Source organism: Filicampus tigris, chromosome 2 (assembly GCF_054856515.1).
Source record: "Filicampus tigris isolate MCC_2025a chromosome 2, RoL_Ftig_1.0, whole genome shotgun sequence".
In the NCBI taxonomy this organism is placed as follows: Eukaryota; Metazoa; Chordata; class Actinopteri; order Syngnathiformes; family Syngnathidae; genus Filicampus; species Filicampus tigris.
The window spans coordinates 2,452,735-2,470,936 of NC_141218.1; the positions used below are offsets into that span (position 1 = coordinate 2,452,735).

General features: G+C 48.7%; 2 protein-coding genes across 4 annotated transcripts in view; one reads left to right on the forward strand and one right to left on the reverse strand.

Moving 5' to 3' along the window:
* Positions 1 to 370: 370 nt before the first annotated feature.
* slc44a1b (solute carrier family 44 member 1b) lies at positions 371 to 12,690 on the reverse strand. Of its 3 annotated transcripts, none has more exons than XR_015090250.1 (16): positions 12,397 to 12,690; positions 10,525 to 10,614; positions 10,032 to 10,174; positions 9,826 to 9,962; positions 8,722 to 8,815; positions 8,457 to 8,626; positions 7,767 to 7,856; positions 7,553 to 7,698; positions 7,217 to 7,403; positions 5,557 to 5,725; positions 4,357 to 4,513; positions 4,208 to 4,291; positions 3,113 to 3,250; positions 2,789 to 3,025; positions 1,382 to 2,241; positions 371 to 1,297 (listed from the first exon to the last, which is right to left on the reverse strand). XR_015090250.1 is itself a non-coding variant. In XM_086056805.1 (16 exons), the coding sequence occupies exons 1-16, from the start codon at positions 12,493 to 12,495 to the stop codon at positions 1,274 to 1,276; spliced, it is 2,064 nt and encodes a 687-aa protein (XP_085912931.1). In that variant the 5' UTR covers positions 12,496 to 12,690; the 3' UTR covers positions 371 to 1,273. The 3 variants fall into 3 exon arrangements, 1 of the variants encoding a protein (XP_085912931.1); XR_015090252.1 differs by lacking the exon at positions 12,397 to 12,690 and adding an exon at positions 10,817 to 11,205; XM_086056805.1 differs by having other exon boundaries at positions 2,143 to 2,241.
* Positions 12,691 to 16,199: 3,509 nt separating this feature from the next.
* The window catches only part of abca1b (ATP-binding cassette, sub-family A (ABC1), member 1B), a 29,284-nt gene continuing 27,281 nt past the window's right edge, over positions 16,200 to 18,202 (forward strand). The window contains exons 1-2 of the mRNA XM_086056568.1: positions 16,200 to 16,547; positions 17,490 to 17,646. Coding sequence (XP_085912694.1) covers positions 17,581 to 17,646 — 66 coding nt within the window. The 5' untranslated portion in view covers positions 16,200 to 16,547; positions 17,490 to 17,580. The remainder of the gene's footprint in view (positions 16,548 to 17,489; positions 17,647 to 18,202) is intronic.

Consider the following 18,202-nt stretch of genomic DNA (forward strand, 5'->3'; position numbering starts at 1 on the left):
CTTATTTACACTCAATCCAGCTAGGCCACCGGGAGGGTTTCAGAGCTGGGCATTTTACTAAAAATTAGCCGAGGTACCCTTCCGCCGTCTATTTATCCGTCAACATATTTTTTTCAAGAATATGTTGTATTCTTGAAGCCCACTCAACAGCGCAAAACTCACCAAGTTTTCCTGCTAAAGATTGATGTATGTTTGGGGTCACCAGCAAAAAAAAAAAAAAAACACTCAGTAGCACACTGCGGGGAAACTTTTTTTAAGGTTGCAATTTGTTTCGGGGGTGTTTTTTCCCCCCGATCTAATGTCAATTCCACACGGATTTTCGGATGATCTCATCAATCAGATTACAATGAATTAAAGTCAGAGCAAGACAATCAATAGGTGATGATTTTTATTGGACTATTTTTCTTAAAAAAACAAATGTATATAAGAAAGCATAAATATCAAAAAAACCTCCAGGAACAGAAGAAAAAATTGAGCGAGCCAAAACACTCGCTTGAGTCACGTGACTTTCACCCTGCCTTGATGATGAAGATGACAGCATGCCTCTTTCCTGCTGACCTGTTGGAAGGCTTCAGTGCCACCAGACAGGAAGTGCACTGTGACGTCGCAATTCTGCCAATCATCACTTGACCTTTGAGCACGCGGCGCACAAGGTGGGGTTTCTCCTCTGCTTGCTGATTGGTTGTCAATGTATTCAACGATCCTGGCGTCCGATCAAAAGTGGACGCTTGTAGAGGGGTCCCGCTTTTACAGGTTGTGCCATCCAAAGAAGTTGAACTTTGTGGTTTTCTTACAACCACAAGGGGGCGTCATCACCACAGCTGAGCAACGATGGCACTTCCTGTTGAACACTTGAACTTCCTGTTTAAGACATTAGCGCCTCCCTTAGGAAGACATTTTTTTTATTGCACTCGTCATGTTTGTGTCAAGAGCGGAGTTGGCATCTACCAGTCGGAACCGGAGCCCCCCGATGACATCATCATCATCGTCATCAGCCGGGTGGTGACAAAGTATCTTGTTGTCCAACCCCCCCCTCCCCCCAAAAAAACCCCACCAAAACAAAAAGTGTCTTTGAAGTGAAGATGAGTCAGTCTCACATAAAAAGATCAAACCAAGAACAAAGGAGCAGTGCTTCCATATAAAGTGCTTGTTACGTCATCTTATAGTTATTAAAATATCGTTTTCCTGGAGTGAAAAGACAGTAAACAAGTTACACGTTGCTAAAAAATAAATCTTTTCTTTCAACAAGTCCCACTGGCTGCTTTTCCATTCGTCAAGCCAAACTCGTCCCGGGAGCCTGAAAAAGGAAATGACAAGAGTCACGCGGTTAAGAGCAAACATTGTGGCTAATCACGGACTAGCTAGCGGCTACGTGGCGTACCGTCAGGTGTCGTGATGATCAGGATGAAGATGAGGAAGCGGTAGTGATGGAAAACCACAAAAAAGAACCAATGAAATTGATAATGATGAATGGGGATGGGCGAGTAACGATACCAGGGGCGTTTTCTGATACCAGCCACTGAGACACTGAGAAGGCAAAATGGAGTAAGTCCTCCTCGCCAGTAGCTGGTGCTACACGGCGACAGTTTGACGCATCGGTGAAAAACGGTGTGCCTCAAAAAGAAAGAGTCATTGTGTTCATGCACCAAAAGAACTGGCGGTATCCGTACTCACTGTCGGTATGGATGAGTGCGCTAGAGTGAATACTCGTACTGGTATCAGCCTGACAAAAACTGGTATCGAACATCCCCAATGATAGTGGTAATGATGATGATGAACACGATGGCGACAGTAAGGCAGTTAGCACGTAGCTGTTAGCACGTGCGCTTCGCACATCAGCGCTCGCGGTCGACGCAGTTGGCGCACTGATTAGTGGGCGAAGCCAGGTGGTGTGGGAGGGGCGGAGCTCGCGGCTGCGCCCAGCAGGCGTCCGAAGAGGAAGAGGCTGGAGGTGGGCAGGTAGACAAACAGGAAGAGGAAGACGTCGTGGCTGAGGCACAACAGGAAGTCGGCGTGCGGCGTCAGCGCGCAGTCCAGGAAGACGGCCACCAGAAGATAGTAGACTTGGAACTCCTCCAGCTCCTCCCACTCCACACACACGCTGATGCTGGCTCCGCCCCCTGGATGGCCTCCCGCACTCACCATGGGTTTCATCTCCGCCCCCTCCGACGGCGCCTCCTTGACTCGGCTCCGCCCCCGGCCGGCCGCCCGCTCCGTGCGCCGGCTGCGCTCCACCAGCTCCTGCGCACACCGGTGGACCGACATTGGAGAAGTGTGCAGCGGAGACGCGGGTGCCATTAACGCCTTCCTCGACGGGAATGGCAACGCTTCTTTGGTGGGCGAGTAATCGAACGCGTTACTCTTTGCAGCCCGGCAATCATCTTAAAGTTACTTATCCAAGAAAGACACTGTGCGTTAGGAAAAGAAAACAAGTGACTTTGGAGCTTTCCTGGCGGGTCACTAAAGTCCGACCAGCACTCAAAGAAAGTATTTGCTAAGTGAAGTCCAGAAAGACAAAACGGGTTGTCATTTTCTGATGTTGAAGCGGCTGCTGATTGCGACTGAAAAAGTCACTTGGAGTTTCTTTTCAAATCATGTCATCAGTAAAGTAGTCAAGTTACTTTTCCAATCGAATAATCAGCGGAACTCCTCGGCAAAGTAACCACGCGACTTTTTCAAGGTCATTGTGGCAAGAGTGGCCTCGAACAGATGATGACAAATGTGCAATATTGTTTTATTACGTCCCCCTGCGCTTGCGTATTCACACGACAGTTGCCGGGGCACTCACCATGAGAGCTTTGTCCATGAAGAACTCCTTTCCCGGCGTGCCGTCGTTGTACTTGGTGTCGATGGCGAAGCAAAGGAAGAGCACGTCCACCACCATCTCAAAGACGGACAGGAAGCAATGCGCCACCAGGAAGGCGAACAGACAAACGATGACCAGGGGCAGCAGCCACTCGGCGTAATCTCGCCGCGCGTTGAGCAGCAGAACGCCGGCGAACGCCGTGGTGGTGACGATCAGGATCTGCCAGAGGAGGAGGAGGAGGAGGAGGAGGAGGAGCTTAGCCCCGACGGCATCTGGACGGGAGCGCGTCCGTCCGCCGGCGCTCACCTTCCCCAGGAAGAGCACAAAGTCCCCCATGGCGTTGACGGTGGCCACTCGCAGGGCGTTCTCCACCAGCAGGACGAAGGCGTCTCGCGCCGATGTGCAGAAGCCCGTACTGTTGATGGCCGTGGCTGCGTACGCGTTCTGGCGGGCCACACGCACAGAGTTAGAAGCGCACGAACAACAGCCGCACTTGGACAAGCCGTGGCCGTCTCTATCCCAACAAGTTCTATTCACTATTATGACACGACTGGCAGCTATCGCGATACAGTTCCACTGAAGCGTCAGGAATCCAAGCATGCAGTCAGGGTTCCGTGAATAATAAAATGCAACAATCCCGAACATAGCCATTTCCGGACCACCCTTTTGCGTGTTAGGAATCTGTCGTCGGACGGTGGAGAGGTTCGCCAGCAGAGGTTGGAGTGGCTGACTCTTAGCCTCGCCGTTAGCCATTAGCTTGGCAGCCCCGCTTTTGTTTACGCTCCCGCCGCTGCCTACAGCGCATGCCGGATCCCACAACAATCCACAGAGAACCCGCTGGTCGCGCTCTTTCATCCGGGATGCCGAAATGTGTGACGAAAGTCGCTAGATCGCCTCAATTTGTACCGGAATCCAATGTCGATAACATCCACACCATTATAGTATCCAGCAACTAAGGTAAAAGTACAGTAAGGAAGCAAAAGGCACGGTGCGGTCATCGTCAACACTCTCCGGCGTCCGAGCCCCCCGGCGATCGCCCACAAGACCGCCGAGGCGTTGGCCACAACCGGCGGGCCCGGTGGCCGCCGAGGCTCCGGGCCGCGGCTCTCAGTCAAGTTAATAGAACCTGGCAAACGGTGTGCGCGCTTGCAAAAAAAATTGAACTGAACGTCACCATTTCATCCATTAGTACATCTGAAATTGCAAAGATGTTTTTTATGACTTGAGGAGGCTTTGGACGGAAATGTAAAAGCTGAAAGTCTGCCGTTGAAACCCATCTTGTTCCTTTCATTTCCAATTCATTGTGATGGTTTAGGGAGGCAAAAAGGGGACAACTATGTCCACGTCTGAAGATTCGGGGAGCGGACTGTACAAGGCGCCCATCAAGGAGTAGCAAGTCACCTGGTTGAGATAATTGAGGCACTTCTCCAAACACCACAAGCAGCAGATGCACGACTTGAGCGCGCAGCGAGCGCACGCGTTCTCCTGAAACACAACGCACGCACGTTAGCGGAGCTCACCGGGCCCGAGGAGGCCGCCGCCGCCGTTACCTTTCCTTTGAGCTGCCTGTGCACGTAGATGAGGAGGAGTCTGGGGATCTTGACCAGCGTGATGATGAAGGAGCCTTTGGCCACCGTGCCCACGTGATACCTCAGCAACCGCAAGGCCGCACGCACGATGGGCCACGCCGGGAGACGCTTCTTGTCCCTGCAAAGGCGCCGTGGCATCACAACTATTGCCGCAGTATTCTTTATCCTCTGAAAAGAAGGACTAATGACCACAGCTGGGGATTTTACAAAAAAAATTGCCGTCCATTTATTGCCTTCCGCCTACAGCCGGGGTACCCTTGCGCCGTCCGTATATCCGCCATTTTGTAAAGGCCGGGAAAAAAAATAGTACCGGTCCGCCTATGATTTGAAACAGGCTTCCGTTAGCTACACACTGCAACCAAGTAGCACTAAATATTGAACTAAGTCAGATATATTTAGAGTGCTCGTTCGAATTCTCATTACAACATTTTTTCGTTTTGTTTTGGTGGGAGGGGAGGCTGATTCTATAGCAGGCTGTTTTAAGTTATGAGTGTGGTTCAGGGAGGAATTAAACTTGTATGTCGAAGCATGACTACCCCATGTAATATAGTTGAAGCATTTGTGATGGGTTGGACTTGGAATGCGTTCATGAAGTCATTGGCTACTGTAAATGATTTTCCAGATCGTTTTGTTGAACGATCACTCTCCTTCCTCCATGTTCAGCTAAATTGCTAAACATGGAAACGCTAAATTGAAAAGTCTAGCCCATTTTGTGGCTATGTTTCGTATGGTGTGACATTATCTGGCGACTTTGGTTGAATTTTGAAATTTAAGCCAACCAATACCTTTGCATCTTGCAAGCTACCTAGCTAGCTACATAAAATGATGTCGCCTGCTTGCTGGCGGTATTAAAAATACACGACCGCAAGCTCTCCTTGAAGAATGGACAGTCCAAACCGTCCGCACCAGTGACGACACCACACGTTTTTCCTTCTTTTTGCTTTTTCAACGCAAAACATTGTACCAATGAAAACTAGCACCTCTTCCTCTTAACGGTGTTGGCGCTATGGTAACAGTTGCATCCAGTAGTGTTGTTACGTTTTGTGGTCCTGCCTCTCCAGATTTGACAAGACGATATGTTGATATCGTAACATGTCGCGTAAGAATCGCACGTCTGAATATGATGCTAATTTATGCTAACGCGACGCTAACGAGACTGACCTGGTGAAGTAGTAGGTGACCACGGCGCCCGCCACCGTCATTTGCTGGCAGGCCAGGATGAACTCGGTGATCCACAGCAGGCCCACGCCGTGGAACCACGTCAGGTACTCCAGGCGACCCGTCAGACGGAACTCGGTCAGCCCCGCCTCCTCGTTGTGCACCGCCTCCCCTGCGGCGGCGACGCAGGCACCGGTTAGCTAGGCGGCTCGCCCCGGTGAGCGCGGCCAATTGACGGCCACCCGCCAGTCACGTGACCCAACCCCCGGCACTTCCTCCATGAAGCCCATAAAGTCAAAAACAGCCCGAGCGTCGGTTTGCCCGAGCGCTCGCCTTCCTCGGGGTACCAGGACAACATTGGAGTGTTAGGATAACAAATTCATCGTTTGTAGCAAAAGACAGTCATGTTGTGAGATTAAAGTTGTTGTCTTTCTGAGAAGAGGGTTGTAGTTTTTCAAGGAAAAAACAATTTTCCAGGATAAATTTGCAATATTAGGATGTTAAAGTCAAAGTTTAGCCATGTAAGAGAGTAATATTTTTAACAAGTAGATTTCAGGGCTACATTAGCCTGACATGTTAGCATTGTAACAATTCTCAGTTGTAAGAGATTTTCAGATTTCAAGGGAAGCAGCCTTAGCGCTTTCTCTAATCACTTGCTATATGTTAGCATCATAGCATAATCATTTGTAAATGTTGCCGACCACAGGGCACAATGTCAAACCCTTCGCAATCTGCCCCTGTGCTTCCTCGACTCAGAAGGCAATCCTGCTAAAGGTTAGCTTGTTAGCTCCTCTCTTCTCTTTGAAAATAGTACAAAGTTAATCTGCCTTGCTGTCATCTATTCTCAGGTTGATTGGTCTTGTTACATCCATCCATCCATTATTTATACCACTTGTCCTCACAAGGGTCGCGGGTGTGCTGGAGCCTATCCCAGCTGTCTTCGGGCAGTCGACGGGGGACGCCCTGAATTGGTTACCAGCCAATCGCAGGGCACACAGAGACAAACAAACATCCGCACTCACAATCACACCTAGGGGCAATTTGGAGTGTCCAATCAACCTACCAAGCATGTTTTTGGAATGAGGGGGGAAACCGGAGTACCCGGAGAAAACCCACGCAGGCACGGGGAGAACATGCAAACTCCACACAGGGAGGCCGGAGCTGGGATCGAACCCACGACCTCTGAACTCTGAGGCGGACGTGCTAACCAGTCGACCAGTCTTGTTACATGTGGAGCATATTAGCGTTCTACCAGTTGTCAGTTTGCTTTAGCACTATAGTCCCGCACTGTTGAGATGTTCCACAATGATAGCTTGTTAGCATGCTAGCTTTTTGCATTGGAAGACTTTGCATTTCGTTGCGGTCAATTGTAACAGGTAGGCTACGACAGTAGCAAAGTGACAAGTTTGCCAAAAATGCCAGTCTGTCAAAAAGTCTGGTTGGAATAGCCAAGTCAACTTGTGGACCTGGATAGTCCCTAAAATGTCCACAAAAAAAAACCTTTTAGTGCAGAATGATTGCGTTAGCTTTAGGGAGTTGTGGAATGATGAATGATTGCTAATCACTAATGGGCCCATTTTCAAATCCTCGCAGGAATTTTGGGGTGTATTTTTTAAATGATGTTTGGAATTTTGTGGCTTTGGAAGATGTTTGTTGCGCGTACCACTGGTTCCCAGGAAGAGCAGGACGAGGATCCAGTAGATCCAGAAGAGGAGCAGCACGAGGAAGGTGACGAAGGGCTGCAGCGTGAGCAGTGGCAAATGGATGAAAACTTTTCCAGCCACGTGGAACAGAGCGATGGCCAGCGCCACGCGTTTCCTCATGAAGAGCATCAGTAGCAGCAGGATCACCTGAGCGCACCAAAATCTCACCTCAAAAATCCCAAGCCCACCAAAGCTCCACAAATCAGCGCTCAACACAGTCTGCATGCCCGGACAAGGAACAGTAAGAAGGCCCGGTTAAGTGATTTTGAAGGCGTGGTGCGCCTACGTCTCTGTACCGTGAAGACGGAGGCGGCGATGGCGTAGACCAGCAGCGTCTGGCCGTCGTTTCGACCCGGCTCGTCCTCTTTAGCCGGCTCGGTGTCCGTGTCGTTTTTGTGGAGACGGTGGTCCACGTAGAACCACCACAGGATGCTGGTGCCCGCTGAGACGAGACACGCGTCACGCCAATGCTCTTACTTTGGAAACAAGGCCAATAGGAATTGCGCTCACCTAGAGACCCGAGTACCGCCACCGAGGTGAGGATCCACACCAGGACCGCCGAGATGTAGCGAATGATCACCGTCAGCGCCATTGACAGCACTGACACACACACACACACACACACAGCGTTATGTCTTGACCAGCTCTTGTGGATTTTCCCGATTTTTGTCCTCACGTTGCTGACGCTTTCAGGCACACCGAATGAGTCAAAGACGAGTCAAGGACATTTAAGCCTTGTCCAAAAAGTTTGAGATCTGACCAAAGTCGGATTTAAGCAAGTCACAGACAGACCAGTTAAAGACAAGTCATAGATCTGACCAGAGTCCAATGTAAAAGAATCACACAGTCAAGTCGGTGGTTGTTGTGATGACACACGCACACGTACGAGTCATTGAAAAGGTCACAGAAATTTAGACTAGTCGCAGATAAACGGGTCAAAGGCAAGTCACCGATCTGAGCACAATCGCGTTTGTGCAAGCGTCAAAGACAGATGAGCCAGCGACTGCTGAGTCACACACAAAACGGGTCAGAGACAGACGAGTCTGCGGTTGACGACGGGTGAACTGATGAGTCAAAGAAAAAGATGAGTTGGAGTCAAAGACAGACGAGTTTGAGCTCATTGAGTCGTAGACGACAGTGGAGCCACAGCAGAGATGCGAGGCGAGGCGAGACAAAGGCGATGGGCGTTTGCGGACTGACCGAGCGCCAGGAGGCAAAGTCCTACGATGACTTCTTTGCTGGCCGCCACGCCGGCGATGACTCGATGCAGGAAGGAGTCGTCGCTGACGAAGGTCACCACGGCCTCGGCGAACTTGGAGTAACACGAGATGTCCACGGGCGTGCAGCGATTGAACAGCGGCAAAGGCTTGCTGGGGATGCGGAGACCAGTTATAGGTGAGAGGACAAAGCGAGTCTTGGACACGCTTGGACTTCCTGTCAGGATTGCGGTTGCGGTTGCGGTTACCTGGGCGGGACGGGTAGTTTGGGACACTTGGTGAACCTCTCGGGCAGACTGGCGTACTTGTTACCCGCTAACTCGTACGAACACAACTCCGAACCTGAAATACACACGCACTCGTCAACATCATCATCGTTGAGTTTCTTCTTTTTTTTTTTGTCCCCCCTTTCAGTTTGTCCCGTTAGGAATCTTGACTCTTCGCGCAGCTCTCCATCTGTTCCGTCTTGATTGTCCAACCTGGCCTGCATGTCAGCATGTCATTTTGTGTCTTGTTGCAGAAACTGAGAAATTGATGATGATTCCGTTCCTGGTGTGGGTTGCAACATCTGTCCGAAAATCTGCCAAAATGTTGCTGATTCTTTTCCAAAGCAAAAGCAGATGTTTGCACGTCTTATTTTGAAAAGAACATACATTTAATGGGTCGGCTTTCATGGCGGATGATTATTTACTGTTGGGAGGCTCAAATTCCAAGAGCTCACCTGTTTTCTGAATCTGAGCCGTGATTGGTCATTGTGAGCAGTTGTGATGTCATTTTCAGTTGACAGAAGACAAAATGGCCGACCCCAGAGATGGCTAAAAACGAATGCATTTTGCTGCATTCCACAAACGCAATATTAATCAGAATGCCGTGTTTCAAAAAGTGGGACTGCTGGGAACATATTCTTGAAAAAAATATGTTTGGGTTGACTTCCACTTTAAGGTAAACAAGATTTCTAAAAGATTAATCAATTAGCAGATTAGTTGTCAATGAATTCGCTAATTGAAAAGTTGATGATTAATTGTTGCACCTTTCCACAAAAGCAAAGAATCTCAGCGTTAAAGTCACTGCTCTGCTTTCCTTTGCAGAAAAGGCTTGTTTTCTCCGCTTTTTGGTCAGACTGTTGAGTTTTTGGTGGAACCAACCACCATTGTTCGGATTTTAAAGAACAACAAAAGCTAAAACCATCTTTTTTGTTGTTGTTCTTTTTCTGCTGAAACAAGTGACAGCCTAAAGCGTTTCTTCTGGCAGCTTTGGTGCTTCTATTGTGACAGCGCATTGTGTGGCTCGTGAAAGATCCGTCAAAAGGCCTGAAAATGGTGTGTGTGCGCGCATGTGACGGCTGCTGTCACCGTTGAGCATGGCGAAGGTGGTGAGGTCGTGGTACGTGTGGAGGATGCTCGGGGGACAGAGGGCCACGCAGAGCGCCACCGACTTCATCTTCCTCTGAACGATGTCGATGTTGCAAGGATCCAAGAAGAAGACAAACCTGAGAGGACGCCACAAGACGTTAGTCACCACGCCGGCGCCCAACGCCAGCCAGCCAGCGGGCACTGACGTCCTGTCCGTGTGGTCCAGGCCGCTGAGCCGGATGCCGTCCAGGGGCGGGTTCCGCCGTCCGCAGGTGTTGCCGTAGCTGTCGTAGCCCAGGACCAGGCGGGCCGCGCCCCCCGACACCACCGTGAAGGCGCACACGCTGCCCTGAGGGACGCCCAGCACAGCAATTGGCAATTTGCGCCGTGCAGCTCCTCTGGCTCAGGGGTGTCAACGTCATTGGAGGTCAAGGGCCATGTACTTTTTTTTTTTCTTCAGATCGACAAATCCTTTTTCATTCTGGAAATCAACCTCAAGCGACTTATGGCGAAATGTTGTCGCTGCGCCCTCCAGTGGACAAAATTAGCAACAGCTCTTGCCGTACTTGAAAAAGCGAAGCGTGAACGCGTTCGGTCTCGGCTGTCCCGACGGGCCGGCTGTGGCCCGCGGCCCGCATGTTTGACACCCCTGTTCCAGGTTAGCATGATGTAGATGAAGATGAAGATGAGGAGCGTTACCATGCCGACACAGAAGATGATGAAGAGCAGGAACCAGGGCAGGTCAGTGCAGCTTCGCTCCTCCAGTGGTCTCCATTCTCTCTTTGTCCTCTGCAACACACGCAGACAAGGCACGTCAATATGCGCGCGCGCGCACGCCGCGCCGCTAGCAGGCCGAGTGACCGGTGCGGCTAATCGGATGAAGAGCGGGCATGAGCACGACTGTTGGATATGGTGCGATGGATTTGCTCGACGCAGCAGACGCGAAGCGAGCAGAAGCGGAGCGCACCGAACCGAACCGGGCCGAGCTCACCTCCGCGCTCCCGCAGCATCCCATCTCATCCCTTAGGGGGGGGGGGGGGGACGTGCGCGCGATGTGACGGGGCTCGAACGGCACCGACAGCCGGGGGTGTGGGTGGGGGGGCCAGGCGGCGGCGGCGGCGCGTTATTCGGCCCGCATGAAGGGCCGAAGCCGGAAGCGGAAGCGAGTGCAGTCCGGGCCGATCGCCGCCGTCCGTCGCTGCCTGCCTGCTCGTCCAAACGTCGGAAGATTGGTCGTACTCGCTGCCTCACTTCCTGGTGGGCTGTCAGCGCATCGGCCATTCATGCCATTGCGCATGCGCGCTCCCACAACAACAAAGCCCGCTCGGGCGCCTGCTGTTGTAGTACTTGACGCCGCCGCCGGGGGCTCCTCGCACGCACCGAGACGGTCTCTTCCACTTTCCACCTGCTGCCTGCCTGCCTGCCTGCCTTCCTGCCTGCCTTCCTGCCTTCCTGCCTTCCTGCCTTCCTGCCTTACTGCCTGGCCTCTTCTTCGCTAAGTGAACCGTAGTAGGACTGCTCTGAGAAAATCAAGCCATTTGCTTCAAGATGATGACATGACAATCGCTTTGGAATGTGACAACAAAAAGGAAGTGTTGGCTCGGTGACATCGCATGCAAGATGCAAAGATTGATAAGATAAGATAAGAATGCCTTTATTGATCCCACAGTGGGGAAATTTTCATTGCAATCATCCCTCGATATTCCAATCGACTGCCTGTTCAAAAAGTGAGGACGTCACCATGGGAAGAGGCCTGTGATGTCATCATGTAGACTGAGACCACATTGTAGCGTATGATGTCATCATCATCGTCATCCTGGTGTAGGCCAGGGGTCAGCTACCGATGAATAGCAAGTTTCTTACACACTTGATTATTACCTATCATGAATGATAATCATCCAATGCAGTTTTAAAGATCAGAAATCATTAGCGAGGCGGGAAGCAGATGAATATCAAAATACAACACTTGCCCAGATTGACATTTTTAAACGATACCTTCTGCCGCATTCTTCGGAAATGACAATTTGCCAATCACTGATGTAGCCTGAAGACATAATGATGTGATGTCATCACGCTACAGCTCAGCCATTTTCCCTCAAGATGGAAAATGTAGGATTGCTTCCAAAGCAGAAGGCGAGCAAATATATAACCTGACTTCCACTTTTGTGAAGAAAGGATTTGGTGGGAAATAAAGAAATGATTATAATATTTGTGAGAATTGAAGAAAATGTGCAATTTTGGGACAGATTTTTGTCCAAAAAGAAAAGAACAAATCAATTAAGTTAGAAGCAGCAAGTTTGTTTGCTTGAGTGGGCCGCAAAAAAAAAAAAAAAAAATACGAGTTGGACGGCCATTTTGTAGCGTGTGTACGATATGACATCTTCACATGCGTGTATTTCATATCACATCATCAAGTGATGGTGGCGCGTCATCATTCATCGATGTCATGAAAGAAGCAGCAGAAAGTTTCCAAAGTCGCAAACGGGACAAGCTAAGCACTCGTCATGGTGACAAGCAATCAACATCTTGCTATCTTTATAATGTTATTTCCTTGATGGTAATCTTTTCTACCTTCAACCTGAAGTGAAGTTGCTGCTCCGGACGGCTGGCTTCCATCTTGACGGACGCTCCTGTGGACACTCGCGAGTCCCTGGAAGGTCCCAGAGACATTTTGAAGGACGTTGTAGGTTTCGGAAGGCCTCGGATCCTTTTGGGGGAGATTTGGAAGGCCCTGGAGTGACTTGGAAGATTGTCGACAAAACTTTAAAGGCTTTGGAAATTCCTGGAATGACTTGGAAGATCTGGAGAGCTCTTTGGGGTCTGGAGGCCGCCGCGTGTCGTCGTGGTCGCCCGCTCGCCAGAGAGAGAGAGAAGGAGCTCTGCGCTGATGTGCTCACAGACCTCTTTTGTCCTTTTGTTTACTGTTGTACCAGGCCGTGTGTGTGCGTGAGTGTGCGCACGAGACAAACAGTTCATTGATTTATTTGAGGAGCACATTTTATCTTCCAAATGTAAATGAGAAGCAACTGAAGTAAATGTCGACTTGGATGAATAATGTTCGTGGCGGGCAATACATTGAAATGACTGACGATCGTTTTCAGCCACAAATTCATGAACGGGAGAAAACTTTGGTGAGCATGCCCTCTAGTGGCTGCTTTTCTGACCTTTGACACCGTCGTCACAGCAGTCAGCACTTGACTCGAGTACGTAGTGAGCGAGTACTCTTGAAGTAGTGATGCCGTCCCTCATTGTTGTGTGCGACGTTCCATTCTTGAACGCTCCAATTAGATTTCGGCGTGTATGTTGTCGCCGCCTGAATGGGATCTGCCTCCGGGCCTTTGCTCTCAGAAACTACGTAGCGGTCGTTTATCAACCGGAATGCCCCTTGAAGCGCTTCCGTTTCAAATTGGCCCCCCCCGATTACGTCGGCCTGTTTCCATCCTTTGCTCGGAGCAAAAACTTGTTCAGGTCGAGTTCAAGCGTGCACTTGCCACATGATTCATATTGCACACCGACTCCACATCCGTTGCTTTTCTAGCAATGAACTCGTGAGTCATACCAGTGCGAGTACTCAGTCTTGAGTTCTCACCGATACAGAATACCGATACCACATTAACTTTTGATGCATGCAGTTTTAATGAACACAATGACAGGAAAATTGTGAACAAAGTGCCTCCTTTCCTTCTGACGCACGTGATGATTTGCAGAGGTGGCTCAAGTTTGCCGGTCCGCCATCAGTCAGCAGCCTGGGCACCCGTCTGTCATCCGTCAATCTGTCTACTTTTCAAGCCGGACCATCATATTATTTTAACCGCGCTTTCATCAGTAAACGTCAAAGGTCCGCCAGTCCATCAATCATCAATCCGGAAACAAAAAAGGTCCAACAATCCTGGTGGATTAAAATGCTTCCTAAACCTTGTGAAAACTGAAATAATAGCCAAATGAATGTTTTTTTTTCCTTCAAATTTGTCTTCCTCTTCTTCTTCTGTCTTTTCGCGGTTGCCAAACAACTTGGTGCATTATTGCCACCTTGTGAAATGGAGTGTAGATCTGCAAAATACCTTTCACAACCTCCTAACTCCACTCTTTCAAAAAATAAAAATAGAAATGTAAAATTGAAATCACAAGAATTTCTCTGTAAAACTGTCTTTGTATTCAAAGCTACCGGTACGTTATTACTTCTTAGATGAGTGGTTTGTATCATGGATGGTCTGCCTGACTAACACGAGTCTCTCTTTGGTGCATAGCGCCACCTGCTGTACATATACAGTCAATGCATTTCCATCTCCAACAAAAAAGGCCTCCATCAATGATGGACAGTGAGGTCCATTTGGACTTGACCAGGTTAGTGCTGATTACACAGACGGACGAAAATCCACTTTTGTCTGTGCTTAGTCCGTCTTTTTTTTTAAGTTTCCCGACTATCAAAATGGGCGTTTGTCACTGACGGACAGACGGATCGGTCCGTTGGTCGGACGGAATGCCCACCTGTTTGTTTGTCCATCTTTCAAAAGACAGCCGTGTACAACAACTGGTGAGGAGGACCACCCTGTGCAAATTTTTAAAAAAAATGAAACAACTGATTCAAAGTGCTTGATCATAAGCATTACAAAGAAAAGTTTCCACACGGAGGCTAAATTCTGCTTCACCACCTTTGTGTTGATGTCGGATCTCTGGGCCCTACGTAGTTTATAGTATTTTCCTCAATTCAGCATTTCTTCAATGTATTTGACCCGAAACAAAAGTGATTTGGAGACCAATAGTAGAGCTTTCAAACCTGTTCGATAGCTGACTGGGGAAAAAAGGGCCGTTGCATGCGCTTCTGGGGGAGTCCAGTCAGAAGTCAAGTCTACTGCAGATAAAGCACTGATGAGCTTCTCCACGTGACCCTTCGCTCATGAGACGTTCTTCAGTTTGCTGATTGAAAGTCTGATCCGAGTCCATCAGCGCACCAGGTATTTGGTCTTTGTTTTTTACAGACGATGACTCCAAGTGTTTGCTTCACTGCCAAAAACACTGACCTCCGTTGGGTTGTGGTTTAATTGAAGGACATTTGGGTTGATCCGGTTATTTATTTGTCTTTGGCAGTCCACTGACGTGTAATCATCCGAGGACACTGCTTGATTTGCGTAACCGTGTGCCATCTGCATAGCTATGATAGTCAACAATAAAGTGCAGAATTTCACCCATAGGTAGCATGTACGAGCTCAACAAAAGGGGTCCGAGAGCGGACCTTTGAGGGACCCCATATGTCATAGCCATTCGATCAAATTCCAAATTTCCAACAGAGATGGGTATTGTCAGTCCGTCAGTGAGTTTCCATCAATATTTCAGGCCAGCCCATGTAGGCCCAGTCCATCCCTTGTCGGCGATAGCCAATCGGCATCGAGAACGTATTTTTCACGTCATACGCAGGCACCGCACGAGCAGGCATGCAGCCAAATAAAGAAAAAAAATAAAATAAAAACAACAGACACATGCACAGGCACACAGCCTGGTAATTGGTGAAATAAAAACAATATGGGACAATGTCATTGCGGTCTGTGGGACCGAAAGGTATACAACACTGTTTGATTTTTGATTTTTCCTTTATGTGGCCGCGTGTCAGGTGTGCGGTACCGTTCTCGACGCTGTTTGGCTTTCGCCGACAACTCGGTCGGACTGGGCCGGCCTGAAATACTGACGGAAGCTCACTGACAGACTGATGATCCCACTTCTAATTTTCAATAAGTCCCGTTCTTCCAAGTAGCACCTAAACCATTCAAGGACGGTTGCGCTGAGTTTTCAACTTGTATTTGATTCCACTTTGGTCTGTTTTTTCATGTCGTTGACTGAATCTTGTGTATTATATTGTATGGTGTGACTTGTTGACTGTTAGTTTACTTTTTTATATATATAATTGACGGTTTGTATGCCCGGAGGAGGATCCATTTGTCAAGTCTTTTTCCGTAAATTTCTGTAGCTGTGAAGTAGTCACGTGCCGAGAGTATCTTTGTGCCATCGTATCTTTGGTGTCAAGCTGTCATATTAGTCCTGTTACTTATCTTATCTGTCTTATCTTTACACTGTCTAATGTCACACATAGTTTGTGTAATAGTACTTTGAGCAGTTGAAGTATCAATAGTTAGTACAAATACTGATCGCGCGTTTGCCACTAGTAGTTAATGCTTGCATTTGTTGTTGTTGTTGTTGTTGTATTGTATTGTTGTTGTTGTTGTGTTCGGAGTCGTTTTAATTCTTGAGTTCAAGCCGGAAGTGCTCTTGTTTTTTGCGTGTCGCTCTGATTCTGAGGAGAAAAATCAGGTGGTACATGACCAGAAGTACTGTGAGCGAGACGCATTTTACAAAATAATGGCTATGATTCTTGGACGGTATTTGATTGTCATGGCGTTAACGAAGTAAACAACATTGCCATTCTGTGTTGAACTTGTTGACAACCCCGCGTTTTTGTTTACTTTTCATGTGAAACAAAAGTTGGAGGAGGGCGTTTGCTGTGTTTTATTTTTGAAGAGCTGGGCGGAAGTAGCGCGTGTGCTTACTCTTGTAGGTGGTCGCCGGTCTGCTCCGGAATTCCGTGACTTTTTTCCGATTTCCAGCGGAGATTCACTTCACTCACTGGCCGCAGCAACGAAAAGCGTACCGGCGCAGAAACCCGCGACAAGAACAACGACGACGACGACAACGACAACAACAACGACTTCAAGACGAAGAACAATTTGACGGTAAGTGGACTTGTCATGACGTGTTTTGGGCAGCCTCAGGTGGGCTTCAACAAGTCCGTTTTGCCACCAACGTCACTTGCTTGGAGTACAAAAGTTCCTCAAAGTTGACCCCCCCCCCCCTCAAATGACAACAAAAAGCGAGAAAACAAGTTGGATGCAGTTGATTGACAAGGTCAGCAAATCAGTTGCGCATCATCATATTAATTATTTTAATTTTTAATTGATCTCGATTTCCTCGGCGACTTTCGACAAAGTGCTGTGATCGATTCTGTCAATGATTGACAACCTCTTAATTGACTGATTTGATTGCTTTGTATTTATTCAGGAAGATTATTCTTATTTACTGATTTCATTTCAAGATTCAAATACTGCATCTGTGTGTCTGATTGTGTTTCTGACATGAACAAGGACAATTTGGATAATCGGTGTTTCATCTTAGCACTGTTAATGATCACACTGCTCAGTGTGGTGTAGAACATGCTTGTAACAGGCAAAGCAACATGGAATCAAAGTTTGACGTCAGCCACAAGCTCATCAATAGAAGCTATGACATGCTCATCAATATGCTAATCAGTGTTAGCCGTGCAAATGTTTGTTTTTTGGTTTGTGTGTGTGGGTGTGTGTGCGTGTGCGTGAGTGTATGTGCGTGTCAGTGTGTTGATTTTTTTTGTGAGAGCTGGCCAAAAGTTGGACCTTGCCAACGTGAAGAGCAGAGGTGGTCCCGTTTATCGATGTTTATTCCTCATACCTTGGAAATCTCCTGACCTGAAAGACAGAATATTCGGAAGAGCTTTCAGGTCCACACTGGTTATTGATTAGTGATCAGTGGGAGATAATCAGGTGTTCCTAATAAAGTGAGCAACTGGGAAGATGATAGCGTGTGCGCGATCAGCACCTTGGCTATCTGACTGACTGACGGTGTGTTGACCTTTGCCCTTTGAGACGTGAGTTGGCGCTGGAGCGTCCCGGAGAGTCGTCGAGGCTCGCCGCCCTTCCTGAGCGTCCTTCCCGCCAGGAGCCCGCCAACGTCGCCATGTCCCAGCGGACGCAGCTGGGCCTGCTGCTCTGGAAGAACTTGACGTACCGACGCAGGCAGAAGGTGAGACGCGCCCTCGGTTTTGTCCTGGTCATCATCTCACGTGGGCGTTGGTGATTTTGGGAATCCGGCTGAGAATGACTCTCTTTGCCGGAGTTGCTTTTGAAATGATGTTGATGTTCCGGGAGACAGTGGGAAAGTAGAAATAGATCAGTACTGAATCAGCAGGCGTTGTGATGATTTTGAAAATATCCGCTTAAGCTAATGATGTCACAATGAGTTTTGTGTCATGATCCCAACATTTTGTTGGCCAACGCTACTCCCAAAGTTTGCTCGGGATCTTGGGACGGCACGGAGTCTTCATTGGACCTTTTCTAAATTGGTCATGACTTTTTGCACAACAATGGCACATTTGCCAACAGGTTATTGACCAGTGAAAACTTGCAAGGTTGTCCACTTGTGTGCCTTTCTGTGACTCTTCCGGTCTCGGGCCTTGTTGGGCGTTCAACAGTTGGAGTTGGAAGGAAGTGGCCACTGAGCTGAGTGTGGCAACGTGACACAATTTGCCCAAACTGGCAGCCAGCCAAAACACTGCTTGTGGACCTGGATAGTTCCATTT